At 36.6% G+C, this 14,255-nt stretch overlaps 1 protein-coding gene across 5 annotated transcripts in view; it reads right to left on the reverse strand.

Moving 5' to 3' along the window:
• The window catches only part of KAT6B (lysine acetyltransferase 6B), a 192,887-nt gene that overhangs the window by 162,811 nt on the left and 15,821 nt on the right, over positions 1–14,255 (reverse strand). For 4 of the 5 annotated variants that reach the window (XM_045568938.1, XM_045568937.1, XM_045568940.1 and 1 more), the window contains exons 2-3: positions 9,764–9,859; positions 5,288–6,166 (exon numbers count right to left, since the gene is read on the reverse strand). In XM_045568938.1, the coding sequence (XP_045424894.1) occupies positions 5,288–5,908 (621 nt within the window). In that variant the 5' untranslated portion in view covers positions 5,909–6,166; positions 9,764–9,859. Of the gene's footprint in view, positions 1–5,287; positions 6,167–9,763; positions 9,860–14,255 lie in introns of those variants that run through there. The other variant, XM_045568942.1, reaches the window with a different exon arrangement.

Raw genomic sequence — 14,255 nt, forward strand, 5'->3', positions numbered from 1 at the left:
GACAGGATCATGTGTTACAAAAAAGGTATCAAAAGTATCAAATACATCTAAGATCCAAAGAGTTAAAGAGAATGTTTAACATTCATGTTAACAATCTAAAATCCTGACATAATGTTTCTACTTTACCCCAAGCCTGTTTCCTTAGAAGTCTAGACAAGTCCCATCTTGATAAAAGCTCAAAGGTGGAACAAGCTGTCTTGCCTCACAGTGCAATAGAAACACTCATTCACTCTTCATTTTATCTTTCCCTTGACCCAACAAACTAGTTTGAGACAATCCACGTGCTCTCTCAACAATGCCTCAACAACTGGTACTACCTGCTCGCAAAAGCAATCCTCAGACAGTCTTCTATTCTGATGAACTTCTGAAGCTTAATTATAAGAACAACATGAACTACGCTTTTTTTCCTTCCCTGGCCCTGGAATAGCAAGTTTTTGATCCACCTAGTTTTTCACATTACAATAGGTTCTGTCTGACTTTAGTGATTCTAAAACTGACTTTTATACATACCAATTCCAAAATCCAGGTTATTTTGAAAAGTAAATTTTACAATATTTAGGGCTTTATTCAACTTTCAGTTAAATACACATAATTGAACACTCTTTGAGAAATATGACGTGCGATACAAAGGACAATTCAAAGGAAAACTAAGAAGGTCAACAGACAGGAAGACATTCGGACTCTCTACAATTTGCAGATAGAAAATATACACATTTCTGACAGAAGGATCCAGAGTCACCCAAGACTATGAATGATCCCCCTAAGGCTGAGAGACTTCTGGAAGCCACATCACAGAACAATATGGACTAGTGAATGGTCCTTCACAAAGTACAGGGGATTGGAAAAGTCCCAGAACAGATGAGGAGGGTCTGCTCTAGAGCAGGGATAATGGGACTAGAGAGAACAGAGTGGAGAAAATCAAAGAAAGGAAAATCTAAAAATAAAATTCTCCAACTTATGGCATTTACACAAGAAACTGATGTAGGGTGTATATTTATCTTCTACTTATGGAAATATTTCATATTGATAACATTGCCAAAAACCCTAATAAAGCATCTCTTTAAAAAGTGGTGGTAGACAAATAGGATAAACAACTGAACAAGCCAAGACCACGCATGACGAGTGATTTTTATCACAGTTTTGTCTCTCGGGCCCATTTCTGATCATCCATGCTCGTTTTTAAAATTATTTTTATCTTATCCTTATTGACAGTATTTGTAATTAGTTTTTGTAATTATGTTTTAAGGTTTTTGTAAGATTCTAATGTAATTTTTTCATTTCTTCCAAAGAAAAACATCAAAAGCCCTGCCTGAGACTGGAAGTGTCCCACCTTCCAACTACTATACTGGCCTGGAATGAGAGTTCCTGTATTATGTACTACACTAGAAACAGACCAAGACTTGACACTTAATAAATTTTATGAATATATTCTCAATTAAGTGAAATACCAAGGAATCTGTTTAAAATTGAACTAAACTGACTTTATAAAAATGCTAAAGCCCAAATGTTCAAATGGAATCTTAATGCTACAAAGTACGCAGTGATAACTGAAGTCTCTCTTAGAATATTTGACTTTCCAAAGTCCTCATAATCTGACCTAATTGAGCTTTACCACTTTTAATAAGAAACACTAATACTATCCTTTAGGAGTTCCCTCACCAAGTCAAAGATAAAGTTTTATCTTCAGTGGTTTAATTCATTTCCATATCACCTCACCAAAGAGAGCTTTCTTAAATAAATACAAAGAATTTATGCTAAGGAGCCAGTGTGGTAATACCCAATTTGAATTCTAGACTATCAGAAGATGTGCAATTACATTTCAGAAAGGAAGGAGCCCTTCTATTTTAACTTGCATTGTATTCCTCCTAGCAGTCATGCATAGGAATGATGATGACGTTAAATCTAATTAGACACAGATTTACTACTTTCTCTACTGCATTTCCATATTGTTAATATTATAAATAGTGTCTGCTTTAAAAAAACTATAATAAGCTCATTGCCAACTACCAAATTTAAAATAATGGAAATCTATTTGTCAGGGGAAAACTGCTTCCAATCATTTAAAGAACTGGAAGAGAGACTTTTGCTATTAATAAAAAGCCACCAGTGTTGACCAATATACTGCCCAGTGGTAAACAGCTCTGGAATCAGGACTGTCTCATCGGAATCTTGGCTTCACCACTCACCAGCTCTATAAGTGACCTTGGGAAAATCACTTTCAGCCTCAGTTTTTTATCTGTAAAATAAGGATAATAGTCTACCTCCCTCACAGTTACTGTGATGAGTCAAGGAGCTAAAAAATGTAAAGCATCTGGAATAGTGCCAGCATTTAACACTTACAAAATGTTATTATGTTTACTATTTTTATTTTCTTTTTTACAATTAAATGCAACTGCTCAACAAAAGTAATCTGAAATAATAGCTTCTTTGAAAGACATCAATTGACTAAATTGTGATTGAAATCACTCCATTTATTAAGTCTCTATTTATATCATAAATTTCCTCCCACAACGCAAATTCTGACTTCCAGCACATTAAAAACAATGATAATCTTTTCCAAATATATTAGAAAAAGTCGTGTATACAAGAAACTATAGTACATCAGTCTGTACATGGATCCAAGTTCAGCAGCCAAAGCAAGAACAATCAAAGGTCACAAATTAACATATCACAATTTTAGTATAAGAAACTCAAACTATTTACTACAGTACAAAAAAATATTCACATTGGCTATTTGATATTTTGGATTCCTTTGAGAATCTGATAAAAGTTATAGACTCTGACCCTAGAAAAACATGTGGATATACACATGACTTTACATTCGATTTGAGAGGATTTGTGGGCTACCTACCCAAGCTCATTCTTGGATCCCAGGTTAAGAATTTCTATTAAATTTACTTAGTGAGTTTACATGGTTTTAAACTATTTACCACTTTTCATTTCAAAGGGCAATATATTATGATGTAGTTTTATTTCATTTTTTAAGGGAAAACACTATCGTAATATGTAATACAAACACATTGCAAAATTGGTTTGATTTTTACTTATATTTGTTCTTTTATAAGAATTAGAATGTGATTACTTGATAGAACTAATCTGCAAATTTCATCAGGTAAAAAATTCTAGAAATTCTCAGCTTTCCTTGTTATATGATGATGCTAACTGGACAATTTAAAGATCAGCATCACAAAAATAGCAGTAACAATTGCATGCTAAGCAATAAATTACTCTGTTCTCAATCCTAGACACTTTCAGACATGAATTTTCCTTTAGACTAAAAATACTTCCATACAGATGCTGCCTGAAAAAAAAAAAATGATAAGGTTAGCAAGAAATGATGGGCAAGGTTAAAGAGAAGGATAGGAAAGGAACTGTGGAAAATTTGTAGTGACTCTTCTATCACAAGTAAAATTATCCCCTGATCACAAAATTATTGTAACGTACTATTAAATTGCCTAAAGCTGCCAGAATTAGTCCATGTACCTAATAATTATAAAACCTTAACATACCTTATGGTGGTATATATATTTTAAAAACAAAGATATCCAAATCCATCAAGAAATGGCTCTATACTCCCTTCATGCATTTCTTCATGGTATAAGTTTTTATAAAAACATTTAATGAGAAACAGAGGTGCTTAATATGACTGTGTCAGACACAGGAATTAGGATTTTAGTCACTTTCTATATTTTTAACAAATGTTATTAAGAAGAAAATTTCATAGGTTTCTTACTTCTTTCTTTATGCCCACATTCTCTCACAGAGAATTGGGGATTGGTTAGACAAACATAACTACCACCAAAGGATAAAATAAATGTAGCAGAAGACTAACAAAATTAAAATCTAGTTAAGAAACAGGCCGGGCGCGGTGACTCATGCCTGTAATCCTAGCACTCTGGGAGGCCGAGGCGGGTGGATCGCTTGAGCTCAGGAGTTCAAGACCAGCCTGAGCAAGAGCGAGACCCCGTCTCTACTAAAAATTAGAAAGAAATTATCTGGCCAGCTAAAATATATATACAGAAAAAATTAGCCGGGCATGGTGGCACATGCCTGTAGTCCCAGCTATCCAGGAGGCTGAGGCAGGAGAATCGCTTAAGCCCAGGAGTTTGAGGTTGCTGTGAGCTAGGCTGACGCCAGGGCACTTCACTCTAGCCCGGCACTCACTCTAGCCCGGGCAACAAAGCGAGACTTTGTCTCAAAAAAAAAAAAGAACAAGAAACAAATGCTAGGCTTTAGATCAGCCCATGGAAAGGCAAACCACCTGGTCCTACCCAGTTTCTAGAGCTGTGCCCCCGTCAGCTAAAGCACTGAGGGAAACAGGGTCCATTTCAAGACTTCATGGTATCCAAAGAGGAGAAGCAAGCCATTAGGAGCACAACTTGTCCTAATACTTGTGTTTCAATCATTTCTAATACTGTAGTTAACAGATACAACCACCTTTTCTATCGACAACAGTCAATGATTTACAAGATGTAAAATTAACAGATACCAATGTATCTGTTCACCCAAAGGACAGACAAGCCCCAAAACTGGAGGGCCTGAATCATAAATAACTTGCTATTGCTCTACTTTGACTTTAGTTTGGGAGGTAATTTCAGCAGCTTTGAAACAAAACAAAGAAAACTCCTACTCAACCAAAGACTAAAAATCACAGCAGTAATGTAAAGAGAATTCTGCCATTTATTTATAAATACTATAGAAGTAACATAAGGCCCAGAGAAATCAAAGAGTATAAAAAAGATACTATATGAGACATTCACCTATACCTACTGAGAACTAGACAACAATAAATGACTTGAAATTGAAACAAGACGGATTTAGGTTGCATGTTAAAATAATTTCACAAATGCACAGATTATCAGTATTAAAATAAGAAGTCTATAGATTCCTCTGTGAAAATAATAATAAAGAGAAAAATATACATGGTCTTTCTTAGATTTTTGAAATATATATGACCCTGCCTTGAAGAAAAGGATTATCCATCCTGGTACCTTCAAGCACCAAACTGATTAGCAATTAGAGTTTAAAAAATAAATCACATGTTTATCCCATTAAATTCTTAGCCAACCAATGAGGAAGCCTTCAATACACTGTAAAACTATATAAAACAATGTATACTGTAAAATAATACATATATCTCTTAAAATATAAAAGCCTGCTCCAAGGCAAAACATTTGATTTTATCAAACTTTACTCAGAACTTTTGTTCACATAAAACGTCTTAACTGAAACTCTAAGAGTCAAAAGAGCAATGTCTAGAATGTATTAACATTCCTCCTTCACTTACCTGGTCTTTCTCATGGGGTAGAAGGCTGACAGGTGGGAGCGAGGATGGGAAAGCACTGGGATACTGGGGTGCCCCTTTGCCATCTAGGCTCCCATAATTGACCCTGTACTGCGGCCCGTCTTTCAATAACCTCCCATTGTTCACGGCACGTTTGGCCCCCAGTCGCAGCCGCTGCTGAAAGGCTGGGTGGTTGGTGGTACTTGTGAGATCACTTTGACTTCTGAGATACTTCTCTATGTTCTTCAGGGAGGAGCCATTTGGCTCCTCAAGTCCTTCAATTGCTCTTCTCAAAAGTTTATTCCAATCCACACTGTGGAGATCATTACATGATCCTCTAGACCCCTTGGTTGACTTAGGAAAAGTGCCTGGTTTAACTGATGAAAAGCGCCCAGGGTTGTCTGGGTCCTTATAGGAGGCAAGGCCTTTGTTGGTGACTTTGAGAACTGAGCCATCCTGAACACTGAGTTCCAGCTGCTCAGAGACTGTCTTCTTATCCAACCCATGGGAAGTACTGACCGCATGGCAGATTCTCTCTTCAGAGGGCCTTTGCTTTTGTTTTTTTATTTTCTGTATAGCTTCAAGAATCCACTCTGTATAAAGTGGGTTTGCAAGTTTTACCATGGTTGACAAATGACTTCTTCAACACAAAAGTTACCCATAGAGGTTCTCTTTGTATTTAACAGAACTTGCACATTTGAAAGTCATTTACAATTCAACAAATGGACGGAGTATTCCAGACCATATTAAGCAACATCTCACAAACATCCTTCCTTAAGAGATTCAAAAGAGGACAAACAGGCAATGTTGATAGTTTTCTTATTTTACCAACAAGAAAGACTGCATTCGGACGAAGAACATCTTTAACTGCGAAATCAAGACCTTAAAAGATAAGAAGGGGAGAAAGCCTCTTAATAATGGAACTTATAAAAGTAAATTAAAAGATTCTTTAGCATTACTTTTTCAGATGCAAAATGACCACAGAAGTAATGACAGGCAGGTATTGTGTAATACAGCCCCAGTGACTATATTTTCCAACCAGAAATTGGGTCACAGTCTGAGAAGAAATTTTTTTTAGGATTTTTTCACTTATTTATATGAAGTCACTTATGAGGCATGTAAGAAATAACATCTTAAATTATATATTTAATGGATTACATTTATTGAAATTAATGAAATTATATTAAAGTGTTTCAAGGTATATGTCTACCACAAACATAAAATCAGCATCAAAGAATAAGTCTATGATACAAAAAATCTGATGGAAGTACATTAAACTTATTTCGAGAAATTTTAAACTTTAAAAAGAGTAATAATCCTGCTTTCAGCTAGGTATTATATTTCCCAAGTCTCACACATAAAAAAAACTTCCCATGTACGCACTTCTTTTTTTTTTTTTTTTTTGAGACAGAGTCTCCCCCTGTTGCCCCACGTAGAGTATAGTGGTGTCATCATAGCTCACTGCAACCTCAAACTCCTGGGCTCAAAAAATCCTCCTGCCTCAGCCTCACCAGTAGCTGGGACTATAGGCATATGCCACCACACCTGACTAACTTTTCTATTTTTAGTAGAGACAGGGTCTCACTCTTGCTCAGGCTGGCCCATCTAGCTACTTCTCTGGGATCATACCCTCTTATCCTTTTATAAAGGGTCTGTGATACACTCTAACCCACAGGTTGGAAAACTGAAACTAGTATAGTAACATAACAATTCACTTTTAAATAATATAGCTTTTTTAAATCGATGCATAGTAGACAATACATAGTTTTGGAGTACATGTAATAATTTAATACATTCACATAGCGTTCTAGTTATCTTAATACCCAGTTAGCTCAATAAACAGCTCGATACAAGGCAGGTTCATACAAATCTAATTCCAGATGGATAGTGGTATTGCTCTCTGAAAGATTCCTGGTGTATACAAAAACCATCCCAGATCTCCAATCTGATATTGAGCACATCTACAAAGAACACAAGGAGAAAGAGCCCTGGCCTGGGAAATGGGCTAGACCTGGGCTCTAATCTTGCTCTCCAATAATAATATGCACATCTTCATTCTTTTTATAGTTCAAAGTTTACAGAGTATGCTCACATATAACTTGGCACTTGATCTGCAAAACAACTCTGTGGGTAAATTGAGGCTCAGGGGAAGAGGGAACTCACCCAAGGTAACAGTCAATAGGAGACTTAAGGCTCAAATGCTATTATTCTAAAATCCAGGTTGAGAGCTGTTCTCACCTGAGCCACAATGGCCTGTTCTAGCTAGTTCTGCCCCTGTGAAGAGACTAACAGTGGGTCTGAATCCCAGCTCTATCAATGTCTAGGGGAGAAACCCTGGGTAACTGACTTAAGCTTCATCACTTTACCTGTAGGTAATACTAGAATATCCCTTACAGGACTGTTAAGAGGATTAAATGAACACAGTATCCAATATTCAATACATAGTAGCTATCATCACTTCCATCAAATGCAATGTCTATATACTTTGAAAAATGTCTCATAAAATACAAAATTAAAGTTATCTCTAGTAATTTACTTAGATAGAATTTACCCAGAAGGAAAAAATAATCTTTCCTCAAAAACTTTAGCCAGATATACTGAAGAATATAACATTTGCTCTCAAACATCCTTGAGTGTTGCTGAAAAACAAATGGGCCATTGAACTATACTTTTTCAAACAGTCAGCTTGAAAGAGGCACTTTAAACAGATTGTCTTCTTTGTGATGAGTAAATTGTAGGTTCATTCCATTTTTCCCCCTCAGATTAAGAAATTTTGAGCTGAAGGGACCTTAGCAGTCATCTAGTACAACCTCCAGTTATCCAGTAAAAGATCCCTGTTTAATATCCCCAAAAGATGGGCCACTGAGTTTTTATTTAAAATACTTTCAGTGACTGATAATGTGTCACTTTTCAAGGCATCTCACACCACTGTTGGACTCTAGCTATAATATATTTCTTGCTCAGAGAAGCAAAAATCTGCTTCCCCATAGCTTCTACCCACTAGAGTTCTAGTTTCCTTGGAACAATTTCAAGACATTCTTAGTATTTCTTCAATATGACAGGCTTTCAAATATTTGAAAACAAGTATGTTTTGAAAACTACTAACAACCAAATCCCACTCTACCTCCGGCCCTACCTTAGACCACTCATATCACAGTTCCCTAGCCCTTCCATATATCACATTGTTTCCAAGCACCATCTTCTCTTGGTTGCTCACTAGTTTGGCTAATGCCCATCTTAAAATTTGGCAGTTTAGGCATTATCCAATTATAAATGCAACCTAAGATAACAGGATCTTCCTTAACAGCCCTGCCACACAACTGGCCATGCTGAGCATGCAGTCCAACTAAAAATCTCAGGTCTTTTTTTTTTTAGTTTATTTTTTTTTTTTTTTTATTTTTTTTTTTTTTGAGACAGAGTGTCACTTTGTTGCCCGGGCTAGAGTGAGTGCCGTGGCATCAGCCTAGCTCACAGCAACCTCAGACTCCTGGGCTTAAGCGATCCTACTGCCTCAGCCTCCCTAGTAGCTGGGACTACAGGCATGAGCCACCATGCCCGGCTAATTTTTTTTGTATATATATTTTTAGTTGGCCAGATAATTTCTTTCTATTTTTTAGTAGAGACGGGGTCTCACTCTTGCTCAGGCTGGTCTCGAACTCCTGACCTCGAGCGATCCACCCGCCTCGGCCTCCCAGAGCTAGGATTACAGGCGTGAGCCACCGCGCCCGGCCTTTTTTTAGTTTATTAATTTGTCAGCAAATGACGAGGTTGGCAGACTCCCGTCCAAAGCCAACATCCTCAAAAATCTCTGGGTTTTTTTCAAAAATACAGTTAAACTGAAGGTCTTTCCACTGCTTTCCTTGTGCAAATTTAAATGCTGGGATTTAAAGTTCATTGCAGTTCACTTTCATCTAGTTGGTTTGAGTCTATCTTCCAACCTGCTAAAGATTGTTTTGAATCTTGATTCTGTCACCTATGTCATTATATAAATCTTTGACAAAAATGTTAGACTTGGAACACAGTGTGTTAAGGAATGAAATCACTGGCTTTTATAGTGCAACCACTTTCAGGATAGAACACAGGAATCATTCTGTGTCAGTAAGTTTAGAACAGGAAACTGATCTTTCCAAAGTAAAATGGTTTGGGGCAAAATTTCATTAGAAGACATTTCACTGTATCCAAGTAATTATTTCATCTTTCATCATTTATTCACGATGAATCACAACTAATTCAATTTGACTGCATAAAATACAACTGCAGGAAACAAAAGAGGTCATAGGAAAGTGTCCAATATTGCAAAATTGCTTTTAGGCATTTTGGTTACACAAACAAATAAACATACATTAAAACAAAATGTATGTCACAACTAACACCCAAAATATACTTTCATGACAAGGTTTTACCATAATCTTTACTCACAATCAAAATAATCATTCATATCCATTACTAACACATTTCAGTAAGACTGACATTTTATACCTTAAAAATGTAACAAGGGAAAATACCAGAATTGGAACTCCAAACGTTTTAACAGTCCATGACAAAAATGATAATTGTCCAGGTCTTCAGGCAAATCTGCCAAAAGAAAAAAAGTGAATGTTCATTTGGGCATAAGAACATCCCTTAAATCCAGCAACCATCTATGAATCTCCATAACTACTCAAGACAAATAGCTACAATGAGCTTATTAGTAAACTACATTTGGTGATATATTAAAAAATACCAAAGGGTATTTATAAACATGGAATTCAGGACAGAAAACGAAGCCCCAAGAACCCAAGGAAAGTGCCTAAAGAAGTAAATTTCATTCTTCTTTAAGGCCAGATCTGTTCTTCAAATTTTAAAAATCAGGTTTAGGCCGGGCGCGGTGGCTCACGCCTGTAATCCTAGCTCTGGGAGGCCGAGGCGGGTGGATCGCTCGAGGTCAGGAGTTCGAGACCAGCCTGAGCAAGAGTGAGACCCCGTCTCTACCAAAAATAGAAAGAAATTATCTGGCCAACTAAAAATATATATACAAAAAAATTAGCCGGGCATGGTGGCTCATGCCTGTAGTCCCAGCTACTCGGGAGGCTGAGGCAGTAGGATCGCTTAAGCCCAGGAGTCTGAGGTTGCTGTGAGCTAGGCTGATGCCACGGCACTCACTCTAGCCCGGGCAACAAAAGTGAGACTCTGTCTCAAAAAAAAAAAAACAAAAAAAAAACAAAAAAAATAAAAATAAAAATCAGGTTTGGGCTAGGTGTGGTGGCTCACGCCTACAATCCTAGCACTGTGGGAGGCTGAGGCAGGAGGATCGCTTGAGCTCAGGATTTCGAGACCAGCCTGAGCAAGAGCAAGACCCCCGTCTCTACTAAAAATAGAAAAATTAGCTGGGCGCCATGGTGTGCACCTGTAGTCCCAGCTATTCGGGAGGCTGAGGCAGGAGGAGGTTGTAGTGAGCTACGATGACGCCACTGCACTCTACCCAGGGAAAAAGAGTGAGACTCTGTATCAAAAAAAATAAAAATAAGAATAAAAAATAAAAATCAGGTTTGTGATAGACTCCTAAGAAAGAATCACATCATGAAAAAAGTCTATTACTCAAATAGCCAGGCAGATATAACATTTTACCTGGGGGAAAAAAAGAGCCAAAAGTTGTTTTAAGGTCAGCATTAATAGGCAGCATTCTCTGTTGTCCCAAAGGCTACCTGGCACTGAATGGATTACCAAGATATGACCAATAACCTCACCTAAAGGAAAGATGTACCAGTTTCCACGATAGTAAATATGTGTTGACACAAGTTACATTTTAAGACAGTAGTGATCATTTTTACTTGAAAGGCAAAAAATAAATTTAAAACCACAGCTATAAATAACTGCATTTTGATCTTACATAAACCAACCAAGCAACCTTAGATCCTCCTTCTCCCCTCCCCCAGCCACCAACACACACCCAACTCCTCAATTTAATCTCAAAATTAGCTCTCATCTGACACCAACCAACAGAGCTAATTAGGCAGAAGCAGATGTAACTCAGCAGCTCTTTGCTACAAGCAGAATCACAGTGTTTAAAAAAAAAATACACAGCTAGGAGAGGAGCAAAATCAGAAGTCTCTTATCTGTAGCCAATTCTCAACTAAACACATGTATATTATCCACTTTGTGTATTATCCACTGCAAATTTTTTAATCTTAGGCTGATTTGTTTCCAACATCCCACTGGCCCCACTGTAAATTGGTATAAGCTAAGAGAATAGATTGAAAACCAATTTCATTTTAGCCTAAGCAGTATCTAACTAGAGAGACAAATCTAGGAAAAAATGCATAATTCATTCAAAAGCCAAATAGAAAATGATCTTTTTTTTCCTGATTCGGAATTATCCACACCACTTCTCTTTTTGAGAGCACTGGGATTTGTTTCATATGTAGATAGGACATTCTATCACAAGCTAAAACCTTAAAATCATTATTCTCTTTTCATTTTTTTCTATAAAAACATGAAAGTTAGACAAAAAGGCTATCAAAAAGGTAACAAATCATTCCAAATTAATTCTGGGGATTCATGCTACATCATATTAAATTATCCTATTTTCTAAGGTTGTGAATCATTTTATTTTTAACCACAAAATATCAGTAAATTATATGGTTGTATCATACAGTCTTATAACACTATTTAAATCATTCATTACAAACTATTCTAAACATATCTAGAGAAATGCTTAGTCCAGCACTGAGCTTTTAGCTTCACTAGTATTATATAAACATCAACATTATTCAGAAGTATTCATGTCAGCATAAGAAGAGTCAAAATATCCTGGCTCTTAAGTATTATGTGAGGCCTCCTCTAAGCTTTTACTCAAGCTGTGTGTTGTTTCAAAATCAATGTCATAACAACCAAGTCATGAGATTATGGGATGAGCCAAAAACAGTGGTAGAAAAAAATAAAGATTAATAATAGAGTTTACTCTTCTGTCACCCTGAGTTTTACTTGCTAACAGTTATTTTTAGCTCTCTTACTTTCATAAGCTCCTGGATTTTTTCAAAGCTTATTGTGTAACTGAATGAGCATCCACAAATCTTAGCAGTATCTTCCAAAACAATATAACTGCTGAAGGGAAGGGACTTTGACTTCTTTTTCCTCTATTACCACCCAGCTCAGGTTATTGGCATAGTTGCTCAAAATAGCGTCCTTGGTTAACAAGTTATCTGCTGTCGGACACATCAAACATCATCCCTATGATGATATTTGTTAACTTCAAGCTCTGGATGCATCTATTTCCCCTAAAATTAATGCTTGAGGCCTAAAACATGTGAATTGGAAGGTAAGGTTATAAATACTAATCAAAGAACAACAAACAAATATTTAGCGAGATTATGTTCACTGCATGCAGCCCTGTGGTAGATGCTATGAAGAAAACAAAGCAAAGCTGGAGATAGAACATATAAGAAGCAATTAAGACATAACAAAGCACTGTTTGGGGGCTCCTCAAAAAGTTAAACAGAGAATTACCATATGGCCCTATAATTCCACTTCTAGGTATATGCCCAAAAGTACTAAAAACAGATACTCAAATAAGCACATGTACACCCATGTTCATAACGATACTATTCACAATAGTCAAAAGGTGGAAACAGCCCAAATGTCCATTGACAGATGAACAGATAAACAAAACGTGGTATATCCATACACTGAAATATTATTCAGCCATGAAAAGGAATGAAGTGCCAAAAGATGCTACTAAGACAAGGACAGACCTCAAAAACATTACGTTGTGAAAGAAAACAGATACAAAAGGCCACATATAATATAATTCCATTCATATGAAACATCCAGAATACATAAATCCATACATAAAACATAGAATGGTGGGACTTCAGGGAGAAGAAATGGGGAGAAATTGCTTAATGGGCAAGGGATTTTATTTTGGATTGATGGAAATGTTTTGCAACTAGATAGAGATGGTAGTTACACAACACTGTGAATATACTAAATGCCACTGAATTGTTCACTTTTTTATGTTTTGTTCATTTTATGTTATATGAATTTCACCACAGTAAATTATGGGATTTTAAAAAAATAACAAAGCACTGAACCATAATAATGCCAACCATTTTCTGACACCTACTGTGGGCCAAGTATTTTACATTAATTACCAGTAAACCTTAAAACAACCCTGTCAGGTAGCATTGTTGCCCCATTTTATAAAAGGAAAACTGAGGCCTGACTTGGCCAAGATCTCAGCACCATTAAGTCATGAAGGATTTTAATTCCAATGCCAAAGCCCACAATCTTTCCTGTTTCTCCACGGGTTTTCAAACTAGACTCTTTGATCTTGTGAAGTACTTCAGCTATCACCTGCAGGTTCGCTTTATGGGTTAAACACTAGGGCCACCATAACTATTTTATATATTGGGCTTCCCCACAAGATTTACTTCAAAGAAAGGGTTCCTCTGATTACAGAAGGAAAAAGTCTAGAAACAATTGTGGCTATACCTGCTGAAACCACATGGAGTATGGATAGGTAGAACACCCCTTGGATGGATGGGACTTAAATAAACTAGACCTCCAAAGACAATGATGAACTTAGAGAACTTCCTGGTCCCTCTGCCCAAACTCAAATCCTTCATAGCCCAGTGTAAACAACACCATCTCAGAAGCCCTACATCTGTCTTTGTCTAATAAGAAACTTTTAGCCTTCTTATTATTTTGCCATTCATTTCCCACTTTGTATTATGCTTATTTGTGTACTGACCTTGTCTCCCTTACTAGACTGTAAAATTCTTAAGAACAGCACTAATGCTTGACTCATCTTTATATTGCATGCCCAAAGATTTCCCAGGGCTGCAACTTGAACAGAAGAGGGATTCAATGCCTATTTATTAAATGAATGCATCAGCGAATGAAGGAAGGAAATCAAAGTGAAAGAACAGAAACTAAGAATGAGCTATTAAACAAAAGGGACACCAAGTCCATGTGCCAAAAACAGGTATGTGTT

Source organism: Lemur catta, chromosome 14, assembly GCF_020740605.2.
Source record: "Lemur catta isolate mLemCat1 chromosome 14, mLemCat1.pri, whole genome shotgun sequence".
Taxonomy (NCBI): domain Eukaryota; kingdom Metazoa; phylum Chordata; class Mammalia; order Primates; family Lemuridae; genus Lemur; species Lemur catta.